Source organism: Telopea speciosissima, chromosome 9 (genome assembly GCF_018873765.1).
Source record: "Telopea speciosissima isolate NSW1024214 ecotype Mountain lineage chromosome 9, Tspe_v1, whole genome shotgun sequence".
NCBI lineage: Eukaryota > Viridiplantae > Streptophyta > Magnoliopsida > Proteales > Proteaceae > Telopea > Telopea speciosissima.
In genome coordinates this window covers 22800468-22822210 of record NC_057924.1, presented here as the reverse complement: position 1 = coordinate 22822210, position 21743 = coordinate 22800468, and the positions used below count along the sequence as shown (strand labels likewise).

The 21743-nt window shown below is 42.5% G+C and overlaps 1 protein-coding gene across 2 annotated transcripts in view; it reads right to left on the bottom strand.

Moving 5' to 3' along the window:
- The window catches only part of LOC122640547 (chaperone protein dnaJ C76, chloroplastic), a 64991-nt gene extending 52989 nt beyond the window's left edge, over positions 1-12002 (bottom strand). The window contains exons 1-5 of one of the 2 annotated variants that reach the window (XM_043833770.1): positions 11713-12002; positions 3502-3630; positions 3280-3409; positions 2913-3033; positions 1821-1902 (exon numbers count right to left, since the gene is read on the bottom strand). In XM_043833770.1, the coding sequence (XP_043689705.1) occupies positions 1821-1902; positions 2913-3033; positions 3280-3409; positions 3502-3630; positions 11713-11937 (687 nt within the window). In that variant the 5' untranslated portion in view covers positions 11938-12002. The remainder of the gene's footprint in view (positions 1-1820; positions 1903-2912; positions 3034-3279; positions 3410-3501; positions 3631-11712) is intronic. The other variant, XM_043833769.1, reaches the window with a different exon arrangement.
- Positions 12003-21743: the final 9741 nt, after the last annotated feature.

Sequence of the window (21743 nt, the reverse complement as noted above, 5' to 3'; positions counted from 1 at the left end):
ATTCTCCACTACTTGAAGTCAGCTCCAAGAAAAGGAATTCTCTTGTCCCCGCATGATCATCTTCGTATTGAAGTTTACACAGATGCGGACTGGGGTGGTAATCCTGATCGGAAATCTACTTCAGGGTATTGCACGTTTGTTGGAGGTAATCTTGTCACATGGCATAGTAAAACAAAATGTAGTGGCAATATACAGTGCTGAAGCAGAGTTTCGTGCTATGGCTCAAGGAATCTGTGAGTTATTGTGGCTTCAAAGTTTACTCCAAGATCTTAGTGGTTCTGTTTATCATCCAATGGTGTTGTACTATGACAACAAAGCAGCAATCAGCATTGCCCACAATCCAGTACAACATGACCATACCAAGCATGTGGAGATTGACAGACACTTCGTCAACGAAAAGTTGGAAAGTGGACAGATTTGTATACCGTTTGTGAAGTCGAGTGATCAACTTGCTGATATCTTCACTAAAGGATTGAGTGGAAAGATGTTTCATCCTAATTTGGCCAAATTGGGCATGTGTGATATCTATGCACCAACTTGAGGGGGAGTGTTGAGTAGTCAAACCCGAAAGGGTATATTTGTCTGTTTTATTCTTAAGTTGTTTAGTCGGCTATGTGGGTTTTAGTCCCACATCGCCTATTTGTAATTCTGTCCTCTCTTTTCAATATTATAAGTAGAAGAGCTTGGGGTGATCATTACTCACTCAAGCATTACACCCTTCGTGTCCTGTTAACAGACCACTCTCAGTAAATGATTTCAAGGTATCTCCTTTTAAGCTCCACCACCTTATCCTAGGGAAAATAAGCACACCTTTCTTACAATTCTGCGTAATGAAGCACATATCCATGACCACTAATCTATGTTGTGTTGTTAGGCTTTCTCCTGGTATAACCTTACAGTCCTTACATAACAATCCACGGACCATCTAGTTAGGAAGAAATCTATTTAGCTATTATGATGCCCACTTTTGAAGGTGACTAAATGCTCCTCTCTTTTCAAAGTAAGTATTTACAATGGATAAATCATAAGGCGTAGCAAAATCTAAAACTGAGATCCCCTCCTCATTCCCCTCTCCAAAACATAATAATCTTTTCTCCTTAACTAAAACCTTGCATTAATCCATCCATGCGTTCCCAAAATTATAACTTACTTCTTTCATCCAATCCTACTTGGGGTGCGTAAGCGCTAATTATATTGATAACCTCTGCTCAAACACAAGCTTGATGGATATAATCCTATCTCCAAATCTTTTAACGTCCACCACCATCCCCACTCCAATTCTATTACTTTTATCTTCTGTATACCAAAATTTAAGTTGTCCAACTCCTTAGCTGTTTTTACCCTTCCATCTTGTCTCTTGAATACAGTCTATGTAAATCCTCCTTTTCCTCATAACAGCTATCAATTCTAGACTCTTACCGTTAAAGTCATCCAACTCCTTAGCTTTTTTACCCTTCATCTTGTTTCTTTCTACTTCTACAATGTACTGCTATAAATGGAACTCAAACAATCCATTTTCAGCTACACAAAAATTACCCAAGGACTCCTGATATCTGGCCGACTAAGATGATGAAATTAAATCAACAGAACTTAATCAATAACCTTTTGGTGATTCATTCTTGGATTAGAGATCCAATGCAGATGATCTCAAATGCTAAACCTAAATAAAGTGCAAAATGAATGGTCCTGGAGGTCTGTTAGCATAGAAAATAATTCGTCAGACAAGCAGATGATGATCAAAATTATCATGAAGGAAAGGCAAGAAGATAAACCAGAAAAGTAAAAGAAAATTAGCGGCACACCATGTTAGTGCATCTTACATTTACTCTTTCTACCCTTCGCATTTCATCTTCAAGCAGAGACAGCTGTGCAGCAGAAGTCCAATGAATACAATCAACTGGGCTGAGGGAGAGCAGAAAATAAGTTATCCAACTGCTTACAAGCTCTAATTGTCCAGTTCAGAAATATTTGACTAATTAGTACACATAAAAATTGGAGAAAAGATATTTATACTCCTTGATGAGAGCTTTCAAGAATTTTCACATAAGAAAGAGAACCAGTACAATATTTGAGATTTCTAACAATGATAACTACAAGCGTGTTACAGCACAGATATTCTTATAGAATGATTCAACACTTTACACAATGACATCATGCTACAATCAACTGAAGCTGAGATATGCATAAGGACTTTATCATAGCCTCTTACGACCTGACTTACCTCTTCAGGTACTTGTGGTTTTGAATTCCCATATTCATGACCTGAAACTAGAAACACTCAAAACAGCCTAACAAATAAATGTCTAGAAGATGAGAATTTCATTTTCTATGCGTCTTTAGTCAGACACTACTTTTATGAGTATTATATTCTTCATAGTTATATCTATTTAGTTTTCTGCTTACTTCTTTGAATTACTTTATAATAAATAGAAATAGCATTACCCATGGACTACCAAAAAAATAAAGGCATCTTTTTCAAAAAAATTCCCATATTAGTCACCCACATGAAACACCATCACTGACACTTCCATTACCTATAAATACCTCCACAATTTTCAAACCAGGTGCCAAAAATATCATGTTGGATACTTGTATCCATGTTAGAACACCTACATCACATTTATACCCCCGCCACCAAACCTAGAGATCGATTTCCACTTATGAGAAAGAGCTGGAGTGCATCTATTATGACCACTCTATCAAGCAGAAAACACCAGAATGCAAACCATTTCATAAACTAATATGGAAGCTAATTTTCAAAAATTGAGATGCACCAAAAGGATAAATGAAACTCCGACTCCATATGAGAATAAGACTGAAGCTTTCTGAAATGTTCACACATAATGTTCAAGGAAAATTTCTGTCAAGTATCTACAGCATGCGATAGCCATGTCCATAAAACAGGCACTTACCAACTGTCAATAGCCTGTTGAACTAATTCGGGATTTCTAGATTGGCTGTAGACTCTAGCTCTTCCAAAGTCGTCCTCGATTTGGAATACATCAGGAGCCACATTAGCACAGTTTTTACAACCTGTGATTGCAAAAAAAGACTATGTAATAACCATTTGTCAAAGTTAAGATATATTTGGTTGGACTTAATTACAACTGTTCTTCAATTTTACAAGTATTATCCGAGGCTGCATTTAGCTTCCATGCAATATAATGTAGCATAACAAAGAACAATAAGCCTCAGATAAGATAGACAAGAATGACCCAAAAAATCCCCATCTCTAAAAAAAATGACATGCAATAACTGAGGCATGAAAACAGATCATACCTATGCAACTAAACTCATCAACAAACGCATGGTCCTTTGGAGCTTCATCATCCAAGAAAGGGTTGATTGCAGTCAATGCATACCCATGAATTTCATCATACACCATACGCTGCACAGGGTCACTGAGCACCTGTACTATAATGAACTTCATTAACCAGAACTAAAAGTTCAAACAGCTAAACTTAAGAACACCATTACACATTTTTCAAAGTCGAAACCCACCGTATAAACCTCATTGATGAACATGCAAAAGTTTGTTGACTCGGGATCATTGCCACTCAAGTCAGGATGGCAAGCTTTCATGCAATTATAATAAGCCTTCTTAATCTGCTCTGTTGTTGCATCAGGCAGCTGGTAACATAGGCCATGTAGTAATTAGAAACAAAAAATTGCACCCAGAAGAAAGAGGGAAAAAAATTTCACATGAGATTAGGAAAGAGGACTAACAGTCAACCAGGACCTACAGTTGGAAAATTTCTCTTAGTGAAGAATAATCATTTTCAGCCATCTAGATACTAAGTTGGATTTTAAGGTTAGGAATACAAGTAGGAGAAGGGAAAGATGAAGAGGAAAGAGTTAGAGAGGTGAGGAAGAAGAAGACAAGAGAGAAAAGAAGGGTATTTCGGTTGTGAATGAGTTGTGTTAGAGAGAACTCTCTCCACACCTATATTACTTCATCAATAGAAATAAGAATATTACATACACCTCCCTAGGGAGGTAAAAGATAAGAAAGACAAAAAATAGAAAATACACAATAGGGCAACTAGACAAAAGGCTAGTTAACAAACTACCCTTATCACATAACTTCTAACAACTCTAACACTACCCCTCAAGCTGGAGAATAAATGTCATGCATTCCCAGCTTGCATATGAGAGTACCAAACTGAATAGAGGTAAGAGCCTTGGTGAAGATATCCGCTAGTTGATCACCAGTCTTCACAAAAGGAGTACAAATGCAGCCTAAGTCTATCTTCTCCTTGATAAAGTGTCGATCCATTTCAATGTGCTTGGTCCTGTCATGTTGCACTGGATTGTGGGCCATACGGATGGCTGCCTTATTATCACAGTAGAGTCTCATAGGGCCTTCAATGTTAAATCCCAGTTCCTGAACAAGTCTTTTCAACCATATGAGTTCACACACTCCATGAGCCATAGCTCTAAATTCTGCCTTTGCACTGGATCTAACTACAACATGCTGTTTTTTGCTTCTCCATGTAACCAAATTACCCCCCACAAAGGTACAATAGCCGGAGGTAGATCTCTTGTCTGTAATGGACCCAGCCCAATCGGCATCAGTGAAACCTTCCACTCTCAAGTGGCATACAACAGTCCTTTCCCTGGAGAAGACTTCAAATATCTGAAAATGCGATACACAGCATCCAAGTGGCCACTCTTGGGGGCATGCATAAATTGACTCACCTATCCCACTGCATAAGAGATATCTGGGCGTGTCATAGAGAGATAAATAAGCTTCCCCACTAGCCTTTGGTACTTTCCTGCATCAACAAGAGAAGGACCACAATCTTCTCCTAGTTTGTGATTCTGCTCAATAGGAGAATTTGCTGGTTTGCAACCTAGCATCCCTGTCTCTGTCAACAAATCAAGAACAAACTTTCGTTGACATAAGTTGTTTCCTCTCTTGGTCCTTGATACTTCAATTCCTAAGAAGTATTTCAAGGGACCCAAATCTTTGATTTCAAATTGTTGAGCCCGATAGATTTTCAGTTTATCTATCTCAGTTATAACATCTCCAGTGACCATAATATCATCAACATAGAGAATGAGGGTTGTGATGGTCCATTGCCCCGCTTGGTAAAGAGAGTATGGTTAGCCTGGTACTGTAACTGAAGTCGGAACTCTTTTCCTTTAAAGCGAGAAGTACTCAAGGTCAAGCAGATAGAGGAGTTTCGAGAAGGAAGTTTTAGCTCTTTCAAACCTATGCAACCAACCAACCAACCTAATAAAGGGGCTTGGCTCTCAAGCTTGTATAGTTAAGGCTTAGCGCCCTTACTAGTCAAGGTTTTCTTCGTTTAGTCAAGCGGTTTATCAAAGATAATTCCTTCTGTTGCTAGCCGAGTGAGGTAGATCAGAGAATTCCTTTCCGTACACTAGACAGGAACTTTCGGTAGTTACGGGAAGGGACTCACTAATCTATCTAATCTTGCGTGCACGTGTAGCAGTCATTGCTTGGTCACTGCAGTAACCTTAGCTTGACTCTGGGAATATCCATTCTTCAGAATAGCCTGCTGTAAACGCTCAAACCATGCCTTTGGTGACTGTTTGAAGCCATATAGTGCCTTCTTGAGGAGGCACACTTTCCCTTCAGCTGAAGGTATTTTGAAGCCTGTAGGGGTTTGCATAATTGCATGTACACTTCCACTTCCAAGTTGCCACGAAGATAGGCGTTCTTCACATCTAACTGATATAATGACCAATCATTATTGGCAGCCAATGATAAAGAACTCTTATAGAGTTTTGTTTAGCCACAGGAGCAAATGTCTCCTGATAGTCAATGCCATAGACTTGACTGTACCCCTTGGCCACCAACCTTGCTTTGTATCTCTCAACAGTACCATCAGATTTATACTAAATTGTGTAGACCCATCTGCAGCCAATTGGGACACGTCCCTTGGGAAGATCCACCAATTGCCAAGTACCATTCTTCTCAAGTGCCATCATCTCCTCAGTCATAGATTGTCTCCACTTTGGGTCAGACATAGCATCTGTAACATTCTTGGGAACTGAAGCAGTAGAGAGAGCAGCAATAAAGGCAAGACCTGTAAGAGAAAGAGCATCATAGGAAACAAACTGGGCTATAGGATTAGTACAAGCTCTTTTCCCTTTTCTAACAGCAATAAGAAGGTCTAAATCAGATGGAGGAGAATGGATGTCACCTGATTGAGGAGAATGAATCTCAGGATGTGAATCCAAAGATGACTCTTGGTAGGTCTTCTTTCCTTTACTCTTCAAGCTTTCTCCTTTTTTGTACAAAATATGGTAATCTTTCTCATTACCAGAATCATTTTCAACAACCAATTCTGTTTCAACACCTGATTGATCATCAGGTTCAACCACATCCACAGTCCTGTGTTTGCCAATGTCAAGCATAAAAGGAGAGTAGGTAGAGGAGAATGAAGGAAATCAGCAGCCTCTTCACTTCTACAATTCTCCTCCTGGAGAGGCTACTGAGAAGGGGCAAAGAAAGGGACAGATTCAAGGAAGGTAACATCTTTGGAGATAATGCACCTTCGAGAAGAGGGGTGATAGCACTTGTAAACCTTGGTAGTAGAAGAGTACCCAAGAAAGAGTCACTTGAGAGCTTTGGGATCAAGTTTAGTGCGAGTGGATTTGTTAACATGTACATAACAAACACAGCCAAAGACTTTAGGAGGAAGAGAGAAAGTAGAAGCCTATGGAGATAAGATGTCGAAGGGAGATTTGAAATCAAGAAATTTGGTAGGCATGCGATTGATGAGAAAGGAAGCAGTGAGAAGAGCTGAAGACCAGAAAGTCTTGGGGACATGCATGCCAAACAAGAGACTACGGGCGACCTCCAATAAATGGCAATTTTTTCTCTCAACAACCCCATTTTGTTGGGGTGTGTCAACACACGCTAGCTGATGGGTAATGCCATTATTAGTAAAGAAAGTTTGGAGGCCACCAAACATGTATTTTCCCCCTTTATCAAACCGAACAACTTTGATTCGAGTATCAAACTAAGTAAGAATCATCTGATAAAAATTCTTAAATGCATCACAAACATCATTTTTATGTTTCATAAGAACAGTCCAAGTAGCTCGAGAAAAATCATCAACAAAGGACACAAAGTAACGATAGCCAAATAAAGAAGTAGTAGGGGAAGGTCCCCAAACATCAGTATGCATAATATGGAAAGGAGCAGAAGTTCTATTACATTGATATGGATAAGAAGAACGACAGTGTTTGGCAAACATACATGGTTCACATTGAAAAACATGAGAAGCAATAGAAGAAAATAAGTGAGGTAATTGTTTCCTCATTACAACAAAAGATGGATGACCAAAACGACGATGCCATAAAATAATAGACTCCACATAACTACTATCATTACGTCCACAGGACTGAGTTGTGGGCAAAAAAGGCTCAAAAAGGTAAAGGCCTTGGTCCTCACGTCCACTACCAATAATCCTCTTCGTCACCAAATCCTGAAAAAGACAATGAGAAGGAAAAAAAAAATGACACAATAGTTCAAATATTTTGTCAAATGACTCACAAAGAGAAGATTAAGGGCAAGGTTAGGGACAAAGAACAAAAGTAAGAGAAATAGATGATGTAACAGGGATACTGCCTTTACCAGAGATGGAGGAAAGGGAGCCATCGACTACCCTAACCTTATCCTTAACAGAGCAAATAATATAGGAATCATAATAATGGGACGTACCAGTCATGTGGTCAGTGGCACCAAATTCAACGACCCAAGATTGGGCTGCAGTAGAAGCTGAGGTGGAGACCGGCAAAGCTGAGGATGAAGAGGAGCTAGCCACTGTAGGAGTAGGAGATGTGCTCAGCTGTGACATGACCCTGCGAAACACTACATTGGCCAAAGTGGAGTCATCTTGTGTAGCATCTGCCTCAGTCATAACAAAGTGTGCACCTCTAGCTCCCCCTCTACAGCCACTACGAGCACCACCTCGTGTATCAGGAGGACGGCCATGAAGAATCCAACACCTATTCTTGGTATATCCAGATCTCCCACAATGATCACATTTATACCTGTCTCTGCCACCTCCACTAGCACCACCTGTCTCTACTGCTCTGTCTTCCCCATGGTTAGGCCCCTGGCCTCTACCACCACCACGGGTGTCCCGGAAAGAGGAAGAATTGAGAGTTGATCTCTCAAGAGATGATGCTGGAGCTGGTGCCATAGCAACACGTCGAGTCTCCTCATTCTGTAAATAGCTACAAACCTCATCAAGAGATGGAAGAGGGAACCGGCCTAAAATCCGGAGCCTGATTGGCTCATAATCAGGGTTCAAGCCACCAAGTAAGGTAAAGACACACTCCTTTTCCAGAGCGCGAAACACCTTTGCTTTATCTTCAGGATTGGTCAACTGGAGGTCCCAGTAGTGATCATACTCTTCCAAGAGACTAATATAAGCACTGTAGTACTCACAAATGGTCCTGTCACCCTGCCTCATTGAATTAATCTTTTGGTGAAGCTGATAAACCTTGGTAGAGTCACCTACCCTATCATAGGTCTGAGAGACACTGTCCCAAATTGCCTTGGCAGTTTCCTTTCGCATAAACCTTCTCCCAATCTCGGGCTTTATGGAGAAGATTAGCCATGTCATGACTGTGGAATTTTCGGTCTCCCATTTATCATAGGATTCATAGCCAAGAGAGCCTTGCTTTGGGGCTTTAATAGCACTAATGTACCCAAGTTTCCCTTTGCTCCTAAGGGAAAGCTTCACTGAGTCTGACCAGTCCAAGTAATTAGTACTATCAAGCTTCAAAATAGAAATCTGTGGGTGTGAGGTCTCATAAACAAACTGAGGGGCTGTTGGTGTTGGAGTGGGCTGTGAATCAGCCGAACCAAGCCCAAATGTATCCGAATCACCCATTTGTAAAGGAAACAACACTTTGATTATAATCAAGAGTACCAAAGACAAGTGGGGAGTACACACTCAACCCAAATATGGAACCTAACACAAGAATCCAATTTCAAAAAGGAAAAAATAGGTGAAACCTTGATAAATTTGCACCTTAACAGTCTCCAATGAGTAACAGCAATTGAACCAAGCTCAAACACTTCATATAAAGCTGTTCATACTAATTTCTCAACCAAGGAAGAAAAGGACAGCATCCCAAATGCAAGGAAAAAGAGAAGGCAGCATTGTCGGTTTTACCTGAGCATGAAATAAGACAGCACGAAAAAGGATTGGGAGTCAATAGGTCCTTCAATCAGCAAGGAGGAGCATATGGGGCATAACAAGCACCCATAGGCGATTCTAATGGTCCATTCCAAGATGCAAACCCAGGCAGAGAGAGAGAAACAGAACCTGCAAGTTGGAGCTGGTGGTAACCCTAGCAACAGCTTTGGGAGCTTCAACCAAGCTCGAGTATCATCTTCAAAAGGTAAAATAGGTCATATAGAACCTATTGCATGCTCCTTCAACAAGTTTTGTTTACATGGGAGTCTTCTCCTTGAAATCCTTTGTGTCCTAGGACTTCAAAGAGAAGAAAAGAATAGGAGGAAAAACTGAATACGACTCTCAAACCTAGTGCTCTGATACCAAGTTGGATTTTAAGGTTAGGAATACAAGTAGGAGAAGGAGGGAAAGATGAAGAGGAGAGGAAGAAGACAAGAGAGAAGAGAAGGATATTTCGGTTGTGAATGAGTTGTGTTAGAGAGAATTCTCTCCATACCTATATTACTTCATTAATAGAAATAAGAATATTACATACACCTCCCTAGGGAGGTAAAAGATAAGAAAGGTAAAAAATAGAAAATACACAATAGGGCAACTAGACAAAAGGCTAGTTCCCAAACTACGCTTATCACATAATTTCTTACAACTCTAACACTTTTCACATGGCAATCAACCCATGTAGAATGCTAGGATGAAACATTTAACGAAGCATCCCAATGATCATGTTTGTGTAAGAATCGTGTACATCCAAGAGAATGAGATGCCGTCACTGTGTCCACCTGTGAGAAAACTATCCCCAACTATTACTTCCCAAGAAGCTAAAACTCCAACCATTTGATTTTCATCAGTTCTCTTAATTGATGAAAAAGTTAAGTGATCAAAATACTTGAAATGGTAGAAAGTAGGTAGAAATATTTCTCAAATGTTTCAAAAGTGAAACCTTTGTTGGGGTTGGAAAAACAACATTTCCAACTTTCTCTTTGTGATGTGAGAAACGCACAAAACGGTATGTGCAATCAACCAAAAACACAAAAGCAAAACAAGCACATACACAAAGAAGACGCAAGAGTTTACGTGGTTTGGCAAAACACCCTACATCCACAGAGTATGATCCAACTTCCACTATAAATCAAGAGAAGAAAAAATAGTTCGACCCTTGCGATTTGATACCAAACCCAAGCCCCCATGTACACCCTTCTCTCATCTCCCATACACTCTACATACCTTCTCCTAGGCTCCTTGCTTAGTCCTTGTACACATGTTGCACCAACATTGTATCTCTTGGACTCTCACTTGGATCAACACTAGACTCAACACTAGCCTCACTTTGGAAGACACATCTCTCTTTTATAAGGATCACCACAGCTTAGAGGTTTTCTCTCTCCTTAGAGAAAACACACTAACTGTCTCTCTCCTCTTCTACCTTGTTGAGCAAGACTATGATTTTTCTCTCTCCTTAGAGAGAACCTACTAACTCTCTCTCCTCAATGCTTGTTCAACAAGATTTGACTTTATCTCTCCTTAGAGAAAGCCCACTCACTCTCTATCCTCAATGCTTAATGTCTTCAACCAACAGGTCACTTCCACTCTCTTGGAAGTTCCAATATTGTTGAAGACTCAACTGCCCCACTTGAAGATTTCACCTCCTTGGAAGACTCCACCTCCTTGGAAACCTCCAACACTTGGAAGACTCCACCTCTTCCACTTACTTGGGAGACCCATCCTTGTTGAAGACTCCAGTCACTCTCTTTCTTCTCCATTAGCTCCATCTAGACCATTGAACCAACCCATCAACCGGTCTAGATAAAAGCCACCAAACCCAACAACCTTTAGATTGAGAGGAAGAGATCCGCCACAGCTGAATTTTGTCAGTAAAGAGTGAGATTCTCAGTGTGTGACTTCTTGGGTCTGCCTCTCCAAGTATCACGTCTTGTGACTCAGAAGGTGAGGATAAGCAAGAGGAGCATTCTTTGCTCATATCAGATACAAGAGTTACCGACATCAGGAACAACCTCATATTCCAAATTAGTCCAAATCCACATGGACAACAGATATATCATATAACTCAATCCAGCATTACTTAGAACTATGCTTGAAGGTTAGCCTCGATTTCTGGCCCCTTGAAGCAGTCATGTCCTGTACTAAAGTTAAACACCAAAACCAACCCAAAAATGAATTCCTCCTTAACCACGGACATTGAATTTGATCAATGAAATTGACAATACAGTCCCCAAGCAATTCCTTGCTTCGTCATTGCATGTATAAATAATACTGATAGTGAAATATATGATGAGTCCATAACTATTTCCTCCGGCTAAATTAATACTCTTAACCAGTAGAAACATAGATCACCTCATTGAAAAATCGGCATAAATCCGGTAAGTTGCAGTGTCTGAAATATTCCATGAATAACACAAATCTTATGATTAGATATCAAGGAGAGAAACTTAACTAAGAGATACTCAGAAAACAATTAAGAGAAGGAAATTAAAACCAGAGAAGCTCGTATTACATGACATCTTACCAGACCTAATACGGCATAATAATCATCCGCAATATCGTCCTGAGAACTGGATTCTTTGGTAGTAGCCTTGAGTTTACAGCATCTTCTCCGGCCAACGCCGATCGTCGTCGACCATTGGGCGTTGTTCTTAGACAACGTGCGACATCGGTAACTCGAGTAAAAGAACTGTGACGGATTCTGAAATTTGATTGAATCAGTGCAGACGGGAGACAGTAACTGAACCATTGAAGCGAAAATGTTTTGCTCTGTTCTTCGCCGTAAACAGGAGAGACGGAAAATAGCGGGAGAAGTGACCAAGATTTTTTCCTTTTCTTTTTTTTTTTCAATTTAAACAAAAAAATTATAATTGAGGAGAAAACTTTATTTGAAATATTCCTATTGCTGATGTGGCACTCTCTCATCCATGCGTCTAGATTTTTTTCTTTTTTCTATTTTTTTTTATTTTTTATTATTAGAGAGGACCTATGGGGTGAACCGTGAACGTCTCCTCCTAGAATCTGACATCCAAAAAAACATCCTCCTATAATCTGACGGAACCTTGATGACTTAAGCCAACACGTGTCCTCCTTGTGTTTGCACATGATAATATGTGTCGATGCGAAGTTTCGCGAATAACTCACACGCCAAGCAACCCCGCATAGAATCCGAGTGAAGATTCATATCCGGTTGGAAACTTGGAATCTCTTGTTTACAACCTGATTTTCTCTAGAGGTCGTCCTATTCGGATAGTTTAAAGAAGGTGAGGAAACCTTGACATTTTTTTTTTGGTAATAGGAAACCTTGACATTTCAACATGGCTTAAAAAAGATAAGACCATATGTGTGACTCTCGGCACTGACTATGAGTTTTGGCTCATTGCCTGATTCAAAGATTGAATTCTAAATTACATATTGTTGCGTCAAGAACTGGGGGTGGAGCGTGTCATTTCTGTAAAGAAGCAAACAGTAATAGAGGACCGGGTACTGTCGGTTCCGTCATTTCGATACTTAAGTCAGAACTCCTCAGCAATAGAAAATAGTCATTGAATTCAGATGATCGTAAAAGGAGGTTATCCAGCCATTTATAGGCAATTAGGAGAGTCCTGCAGGCAATAGCGTGATTCATTAGGAAAGGAAGATCTCTCGGCGTGAATTTAGGTGAATAAGAGTCCTTTTGGCATTAGAGATAAGTTCCCCAACCCATTATGCCTCTTCAGGTTGGACTGGCGCATTATTTTAGGGTCATTAGGGCCATTTTGCTTCATTTTTGGGAGGTGATTTCGCCGCCTTATTTGGATTAGGGGTATCAATGGGTCGGATTGGGCCGGGCCTGCCCCAAACCCTAACCCAACCCTAGAGGCTTTAACCTAAACCCTGACCCGACCCGACCCTGCCAGGGCCAAGAAACCCCCAACCCAATCCCGACCCTGCCAGGGTTTTTCTTGACCCTACCCGGCCCTGATTGACCCTTTCTTGACCCTGACCCTGACCCTGATTTTATCTGTAATCCCTTGTGCCTTTAGGGCCTTTTTTGTCATTTGCTTTTTAATTTTTTTATTAGGCTATATATATAAATAAATATTAGACCAAAATAAATAAATAAATATATATATATATATATATATATATATATATATATATATATATATATATATATCTGCAATATTATATACTTATAATTAATACAGGGTCGGGTTGGGCCGAGCCGGGCTACGCCCGGGATCTAAACCCTGACCTGACCCGACCCTACCATACCAGGGCCAGACTATAACTAAACCCAAACCTGGCCTCAGGGTTGAAAATTCAGGGTCTGGTCCGGGCCGGGCGCAGGGCAGGTTCGGGCCAGCCGGGCTTTATTGACACCCCTAATCTGGATTAGTCATTGTGGTCGTGCCAGGCCGCTACTAAAATCGGGGCGCTACCTAGGCTAAGGACTGACCTTATCCTTCAGGGGGCGACCTGGTTGGCTGCTCGTTCCTTGTTCTCTCCGTCCCCACCCCTGAAGGGATACACGCGTCATCTTTCTATTGGTTGTCGATTTTATGATGTATCACGAGCCCCCCACTCCTTCGGACATTCGCGTTCGGAGGAAGTTGAATCGCCCCATACAAGTCACTTCCCTGCTAAGTCTCTCGCTTCAAGGTTGTCATTAAGACGTGACAGTTGACGGTTCTCAACTGCGTGATGGTTCATATCCCAAGCAACGCGTGGCTTCAAGTCATTATAGCGCCTCGGGCAGGTCTACCATCGCTTGCCCCTGCTGTTGTTGCCTTCGGTACTCAACCGTTGAATCCTGACGATTCTCCTTCCTCTCACACCTATAAATTCCAATCTTCCTTCCATTTCTTCTCTTGCTTCTTCGCGTTACCTTGCTCTTTCCTTATTTTTGTTATACTGTTCTCGGCTCGTTCCTAGTCTCATTCGGCTCTCCAAATTACTTGATTGTTTTTGCTCGGCTCGTCCTTTGCTCGCCTATTTGCATTTTCTTTGCAAGTTGTCAATCTTCTCTTCGAGCCAGTCAGTTCTCTTTCTTTATCTCTTCTCATGTCTTCTGATTCTTCCTCCCGATAGCCTATTTCAGGCTCTCACAATGTTGCTAGGATGAATGGGGATTCTGACCCTGATATGAGTTTCGAGAGGACTCACGACGACCAACCTGTTCTATTCTGATCTAAGAGCTTCACAGCTCGGTACGGCCACTTAGCAAGCTCCTCAGCCAACCCGCCAAGGGGAAGTGGCCTTGATTCTGCCCAGGCTCTCGAAGAGCAACTTGCTGAGGGCGGTCCTGCCCATGATGAGGAGGAGAATGAGGCCTAGGAGGATGAAGGGGCCAAAGTCGAGAGGATGACGACAATGAGTCCGATTCTGACATCGGTGATGATGGTGGGATTGTCCAGGGGAAAACTCCTATGAGAGTGTCCTGAATGACCGGGCTCTAGCTGCTTTGCAAAGCCGGTATCGAATTCCTCAAGAGATCCGGATGCCTGCCCCGACCATGATCAACAAGGCATGCTACTTCCGCGAGGGCGAAGTGTGCCTGTACGCAGTCGCGTTTACCTATGGCCTTCATCTCCTAGCCCGGGATTTTGTTGTGGACATCCTGAACCACTTCACTCTCTCTTCGGGTCAGTTGGTAGCGAACTTATGCAGGCAGATTTTTGAGTTTTACATATATTTTGCTCAGCTCGGTTTGGAGACAACTGCCGCTCTCTTCGCCCATTTCTTTATGCTGAAGAAGACGGTTGGGGGGTGGTACTGTCACGCCCCTATCCCGAGCTTATGCCTTAAGCACAGTCAAGAGGGTGATTAGGATGACACACGCCACCCCAATTCCTACCAGGATCAACGACACAGTGTCTCAAGCCACAGTCAACAACCAAGGACCCACCCAAATGATTACATTTGCATAAAGAAATGAATATTCCATTAAACATCAGAGATAAAAAGAGCGAAAGCGATATTTAAATATAGCAGTTACAATATGTTCAGCATGCTAAGTGATACAGTAATAGTAAAGTTGACCACCAACTGACCATGACATAACTACTCAGAATATTAGTAAGTTATTACAAAAAGTGTTCATTCAGGCACAAAGCCCGAAAAGAATCAAAAGTGGGGACAATCCCCAACCACATCAGTGCCCGTAAGCACAATCATCATAGGGGCAACCGTCGTCGTGTTCATCTGACACAAACACAGGCTCCTTTGCGCCAATACTGTTATAATCTGTCAGTTGAGCATCTAGGCCAGCCAAATAGCCACCATCTGCATCAAAATCTAAAAAGTTGTGTACACAAGGGGTTAGCTCCACTGAGCCAGTAAGGGAAAAGGGGAGTGCACAAACACACAATCACACATAATCCGTGATGAATGTAATGGTAAATATATTTTCCCACCTAACAAACAGTCTAAGTCATGGTATATGCTACTGTGATAACTCGGGAGACACTGAGGGTCACTTAACCTATCGCCCCAGTGAAACCTCAATTATCATGAGGGAGCCTACACCGGTAGAAGCCATAGACCACCCAGTGGCAGACCCCAATAGCCATCACTACCCCTGACCTGGCTTTTCTTGCCTCCATAGACAACAGGTGCTCAAACTATCCAACACATAAACCCCTTTTGGCAAGGGTCATAGCATAAGGGAGCATAAATCCTAGCCACAGATATACTACATGCAAGTCCTATCGTCCCGAGAGGTACTCCGGGTGCACCAACGTCCCATTCCATCTAGTACCCTGGTACCAGCATGGCACGGTGCATACAGACTAGGATGGCAAGCAATGATATAATAAAAATTCTTGGGGTTCCGGCACTGGCATACCCGGCACCGTAACCTAATATAACGAAATAAAGCAAACATATCCACATTCACCCATCCGTATCCAACAGGGTTTTATATGTAAAGATGTAACATGATAGGAATGAATGCAAGCATATACCATCATGCGAACTATATAATAATATTTTATATATCAAGCCCAAACATCACCCAAAGCCCATTCACCTTTTGCTTGCTTGTCGATTGGGGTGTTTGGTAAGGTTTGCTCTAATGCACGCACTCCCGTACAGGTTCCGAAGTCTGAGGATGTATGAGAATAATGTTAGAAGTGTATAGGTGGGTCCCATAAGGACCCCAATAATTTATTTGAAGTTTGGGTCAAGACAGCAGGGGCGGATGCAGGAACGGAGGCAACCAGGTGAGTCCGATCGTGGATCCGTCCAAGCCAAACCCATAAAATATATGGAACGGACTCACGGGCAAATGTGGAACATGGATCCGCTCGTGCATCCGTCCAAACCCTGTGATTTTCCCGAGAGCGACCTGAGCTATGGGCGGATTTACCAAGTGGCTCCGCTCGTGGCTCCGCTCAGGTTAAACAGCCAGGTTATACTGGACGGACTAACGGGTGGATGCACGACAGTGGATCCGCTCATTGATCCGTTGCCATTCTTTTAAAATCCATGAAGATCCTCACCTCCAACCCTTCATCCATGGAACCATAAGGGTCCTAGGGTTGGGGAGGTGAGTCCAATCCTTCGTTGGAGGTTCAAAACACATAGTCCTTTAAGGAATTTAAGGGAAACAAGAGATTGGATCCATCTCCAAAGTTTTTCCCCAAACCTAACTAGGTCTCCAATGCTTGAACAACATTTAGGTTATCAACTCCATGAAGGCATTCAGGGAAGGGGATATAGGTCTCAAAGGGAGCATTCAATAGGGTTTATTGGGTTTCCAAGAGAACCCCCAAGCTTGGAATCTATCCCAAGGGAATCTCCAAACCCAAAAATGGAAAAGAGAGAGGGGAAGATGAGGACATTTACCTCAAGGACGAATTTATGGATGATTTTCCACCTCCACAGCCCCTCTAAGCTCTTCTTCTCCAAAGCCTTCAATGCTCCTCAGCTCCCAATGTTTTGGGTTGGTAAGAGAAATAATGAGACTTGAAGGCCAAGGTCTTGCCCTTAAGACTAATCCCTACTTAGGGCCTGTTTGGCTTGGGCTTTAGGAGCCAAAACTCATTTAAAAGCCCACTAGGCCAATGGGTCCACCTTTATGGCACATCCACAAGCCAAGGAGACCAAGGGTGAGGCCAACCTTGTCTAGGTGCCTAAATAGGATGTCCGAGGCACGGGGTATGGGTCCCACCTGAGAAAACACACAAAGGCCTTAAATAGCACGGGCGGACTAACGGGTGGATGTAGTCTTGGTGAGTCCGCTCGTGCGTCTGTTGCTGCTGTAAAGGGCAGAACCCTAAGGAAATTGGTCGGGCTTCAGCCCACACTTCAAAGCCAACAATGGGAAGGTATATTAACATTCATAGTGGCAGTATCTTACCCCTGACCATCACGATGTGTCCTTCATGATCCCGAAGAGTTTCCCAATAGCGATGTTAAGCTCATCGCCGAAAGAGGTGTCTAGGTGTGGGGACACGGGGAACACCTTCCAGTACTCTTCACTCCGAGGACTCGCGCTAGGAGGATGATCGATGAAGTCACCATCGATAAATCTTCCCCACTGTCAGTTAAGGAACCTCTCTTCTACAGGCAAGCCTGTGAACTGATCAGCTATCTTGTGGCTAGGCTTGACCACAAGTGAAAACAGCTCACCAGCGTACACGGCAGCAGAATCTACACGTTATAAGAGAGATAAATTATTATTAATAGCAAATCCGGGCGCAGATGTAACATCCTCCCCACTTTACAAAAATTTCATCCTCAAAATTTGGCTTACCTTGTAAGAATCCAAGGGAAGGGTACTTCGCTCGCATTTCCACCTCAGCTTCCCAGGAGGCTTCTTCTTCTATGTGGTTACCACTTCACTTTCACATAATGAATAGGTCTATTACAGAGATTCACCACCTTGTTGTCTAAGATCTTCTCAGGCTGTTCTTTATAGAACATATCCGCTGCCAACTTTGGTGGTTCCTGGGTTAAAACATGACTGGGGTCATACATGTCCTTCCATAACATAGACACGTGGAAGACATCGTGTACGCCATCCAAAGATGATGGAAGCTCTAGCCGATAAGGCACCGGTCCAATCTTCGTAAGAATTTCATAGGGCTCAATATATCTCGGGCTTAGCTTACCCTTCTTGCTGAACCGCATCACGCCCTTGGTCAGCGACACCTTGAGAAATACTTCTTCACCGATAAGGAATTCTAGATCTTTCCGTCTTTGGTCTGCATAACCCTTCTGCCTAGACTGGGCAGCCTTGATTCACTCGTGGATCAAGTCCACCTTCTCACAAGTCGCTTGGATCAATTTTGGCCCAAGGATACGCTGCTCACCTACTTCGTCCCAGTACAGTGGAGTATGGCACTTCTTCCCATACTGAACTTCAAATGGAGCCATTTTAATAGTAGATATGCTCATCCCAATTGCCCTGCATATCAATGGCACAGGCTCGAAGCATGTCTTCCAATGTGTGTATTATCCTGTCCGACTGCCCGTCGGTCTGTGGATGGAAGGCAGTGCTAAAACTTAATAGGGTACCCATAGCTCTCTGAAATCCGCCCCAAAATTGGATGTGAACCGGGGATCCCGATCCAAGATAATGCTAACGGGAACTCTGTGTAGGCGAACCACATTCTCGATGTACAAGCGGGCTAGCTTATCCATAGAATAGGTGACCTTGATTGGGATGAAATGAGCTGTCTTCGTCAACCTATCCACAATAACCCATAGAGCATCAACACCTCTGGGCGTACGAGGTAATCTAGTGACAAAATCCATAGTGACATGTTCTCACTTCTATTCTGGCACGGGCAATGACTGTAAAAGGCCATGGGGCCATTATCTATTTGCTTTCACCTGTTGGCAGGTGAGACACTTGGCTACAAATTCAGCTACATCCCTTTTCATTCCACTCCACCAATAGTGTCCTTTCAGGTCCTTGTACATTTTAATACTACCTGGGTGAATGGAATAGGGAGAATCATATGATTCCGACAACACTTCCTTCCTCAGTTGATCGTCTTTAGGGACACATAGGCAATCTCTAAACATGAGAACGCTGTTGTCTGACAATGTAAAATCCAGATCTCACTGTGTGTCACCCTAGATAGCTTCAATAATCTCCTAAAAGCGTCCATCTGAAGCCTGAGCTGACTGAATCCTGTCTACTAAGGTTGATTGCACAGATAAGGCTGCTAAAGATAGAGTAACACCCTCTACCAATAACTCCAAATCCATCCTTCTAGCTTCTTCAACAAGTTCTTTACTGACAACCAAGGATGCGATGGACAAGGTCTGGGACTTCTGACTAAGAGCATCCGCCACGACATTTGCCTTACCCGGATGGTAATGGATGGTGCAATCATAGTCCTTCATGAGTTCCAACCAACACCTCTGCCTCATGTTGAGTTCCTTCTGAGTAAAGAAGTATTTGAGGCTTTTATGGTCACTGTAGATCTCACTCTTCTCTCCATACAGATAGTGTCTCCAGATCTTCAGGGCAAAGACCACAGCTGCCAACTCTAAGTCATGAGTTGGGTAATTCCTCTCATAATCCCTCAATTGACAAGAAGCTTAGGCTACCACTTTTTCATCTTGCATCAAAACACAGTCGAGGCCCATCTTCAGCAACGCCCCAAGAAGAACGCCCTCGCCAAGAGCATGAGCGCAGAGGTGATCCCCCTGGAGGATGAGACTGGGGAGCAGGGGAAAGATCGTCCCTGAAAGAGGCCCAGGTGGGAGATTTTCGAGGGTGCTACGCCTTCGAGGACCCAGCGATAGCGCGGGAATGGCTTGAGCAAGGCCGCCTCCCTACAGATCGCGCCACCATGGAGACCCTGACCAACGAGGAGCTCGTCACCTCTCTCTGCTCGTACCTGATCTTGGTGGGTTTTTCGACCCTACCTTTCTTCTTTTTCTTCTCTTACATTTCTAATTCCTTATGCTCACCTTTTCAGGTCATTTCCAAGGTTGTTGATACTGCTCAACGGTTGGAGAAGTATCACAACCTTTACTTTGAGGAGAAGAAGGTCTACAAGGCTGTAGAGGCCCAGCTGCTGGACCCGTCCAAGGACAACTCCTCGCTGGAGGTCAAGGCCCGAGACTTGTTAAGAATAGTAGTCAGGGGTATATTTGTATATAATCACATCTTTAATATGTTTTTTATGACATTTGTATAAGGCCAAGGGCCTCTGTGTAATTATCTATTCTTTTCAATATAAACTAGTTTGTCTCTAGTTTGAGACACAACTCTCATAACCCAAAAATTGTGTTTGCTCTCTTGGAGCTTTTCTCTCTTCTTCTTCTACTCTAAAACCTAACATGGTATCAGAGCATATTGTTCCTGGAGTTTGAAGGTGATAGAAGGTTGTTTGGATGACTAAGAGTTGGTTTCTTCTCTTGGTTGTGTTGGAGTTTGAAGAAAAACCTAGGGCATCTTCACAAATCAGTTTCTCCCTTATTTGGAATCCAAATGGAGAGTAACCAAGTGCTCTAGTTTCGTTTGAAAGTCATCTTTCTTCCTATTGTGTCATCTCAAGTCTCTTGGAAGCATCTAAGGGGCAGAAGTGCATTTCGTCCAAGACTGTTCTACGAGTTTTTTCACCAACTTATGTGCTTGATTGGAAATAGCTCTTCAATAGAGCTTTGATTGGGGAATTTTTTGGGCTACTCAGTCTCGGTTTGTGGTAAGGAAGGTTTCTTCTTTTTACTCCGCTGCTGTTTGATGATTGTGTGAGGCTCTACAAGCCTTCTCAAGTTTTTTTGTTATTGTTTTTCCCCATATTTGCCTGCTATTTTTGAGACAAAGTTCTTTTGCTTGAGGAGTTGTTGTTTGGACCTTCCAAGTGTTTGATTTAAGGTCAAGATGAGTGATGAAACTGTTAAAACAGCCTTGGCTTCACCTTTGATGGGTGACAAAAATGTTGAAATAGTCTTGCCTCCACCTATTTCATATGAGAACCCAAATATCCAGCTTCCCATTGTCAAGCTTGACAACAACAATTACTTGGATTGGTCACGATCTATGATGCTGATTCTTCGGAGTCGAGGGAAGCTGGGGTACATATCCGGGAGCTTTAAGAGTCCCCCCTCTATTGATCCAGGGTACTCCAAATGGGAAACCGAAAACTCCCTTGTGATGACTTGGCTTATTTTTTCGATGAAACCAGAGACTGGAAGAAGGTTTATGAGCAAGGAGACTGCTAAAGATATTTAGGATATTGTTGCTCGTATTTTTGATAGAGTGGGAGACTCTACAAAGGTTTATCAACTCCTCCAACTGATTGTTAGCTTGCGACAGGGTGATAAAAGTATCTCTGAATACTATAGTTTTGTTGTGGGGCTTTGGGAGGAGTATGATCACTACAGAGATCTCCAATTATGTCCTATTGATGAGCCCAAAGTGCATCAGTTGTTTGAAAAGGAGAGGGTCTTGTTCCTTCTTGGAGGTCTTAACCCTGACTTTGAACCTTTAAGGATGCAGATCCTTGGCCGACTGAGTCTTCCCTCATTGGAGGAGGTGTGTAACCAGGTTATCTACAGAGTGAGGAGACCCATAGAGGTTCTATGGAGACCACTCCCACTATTGAG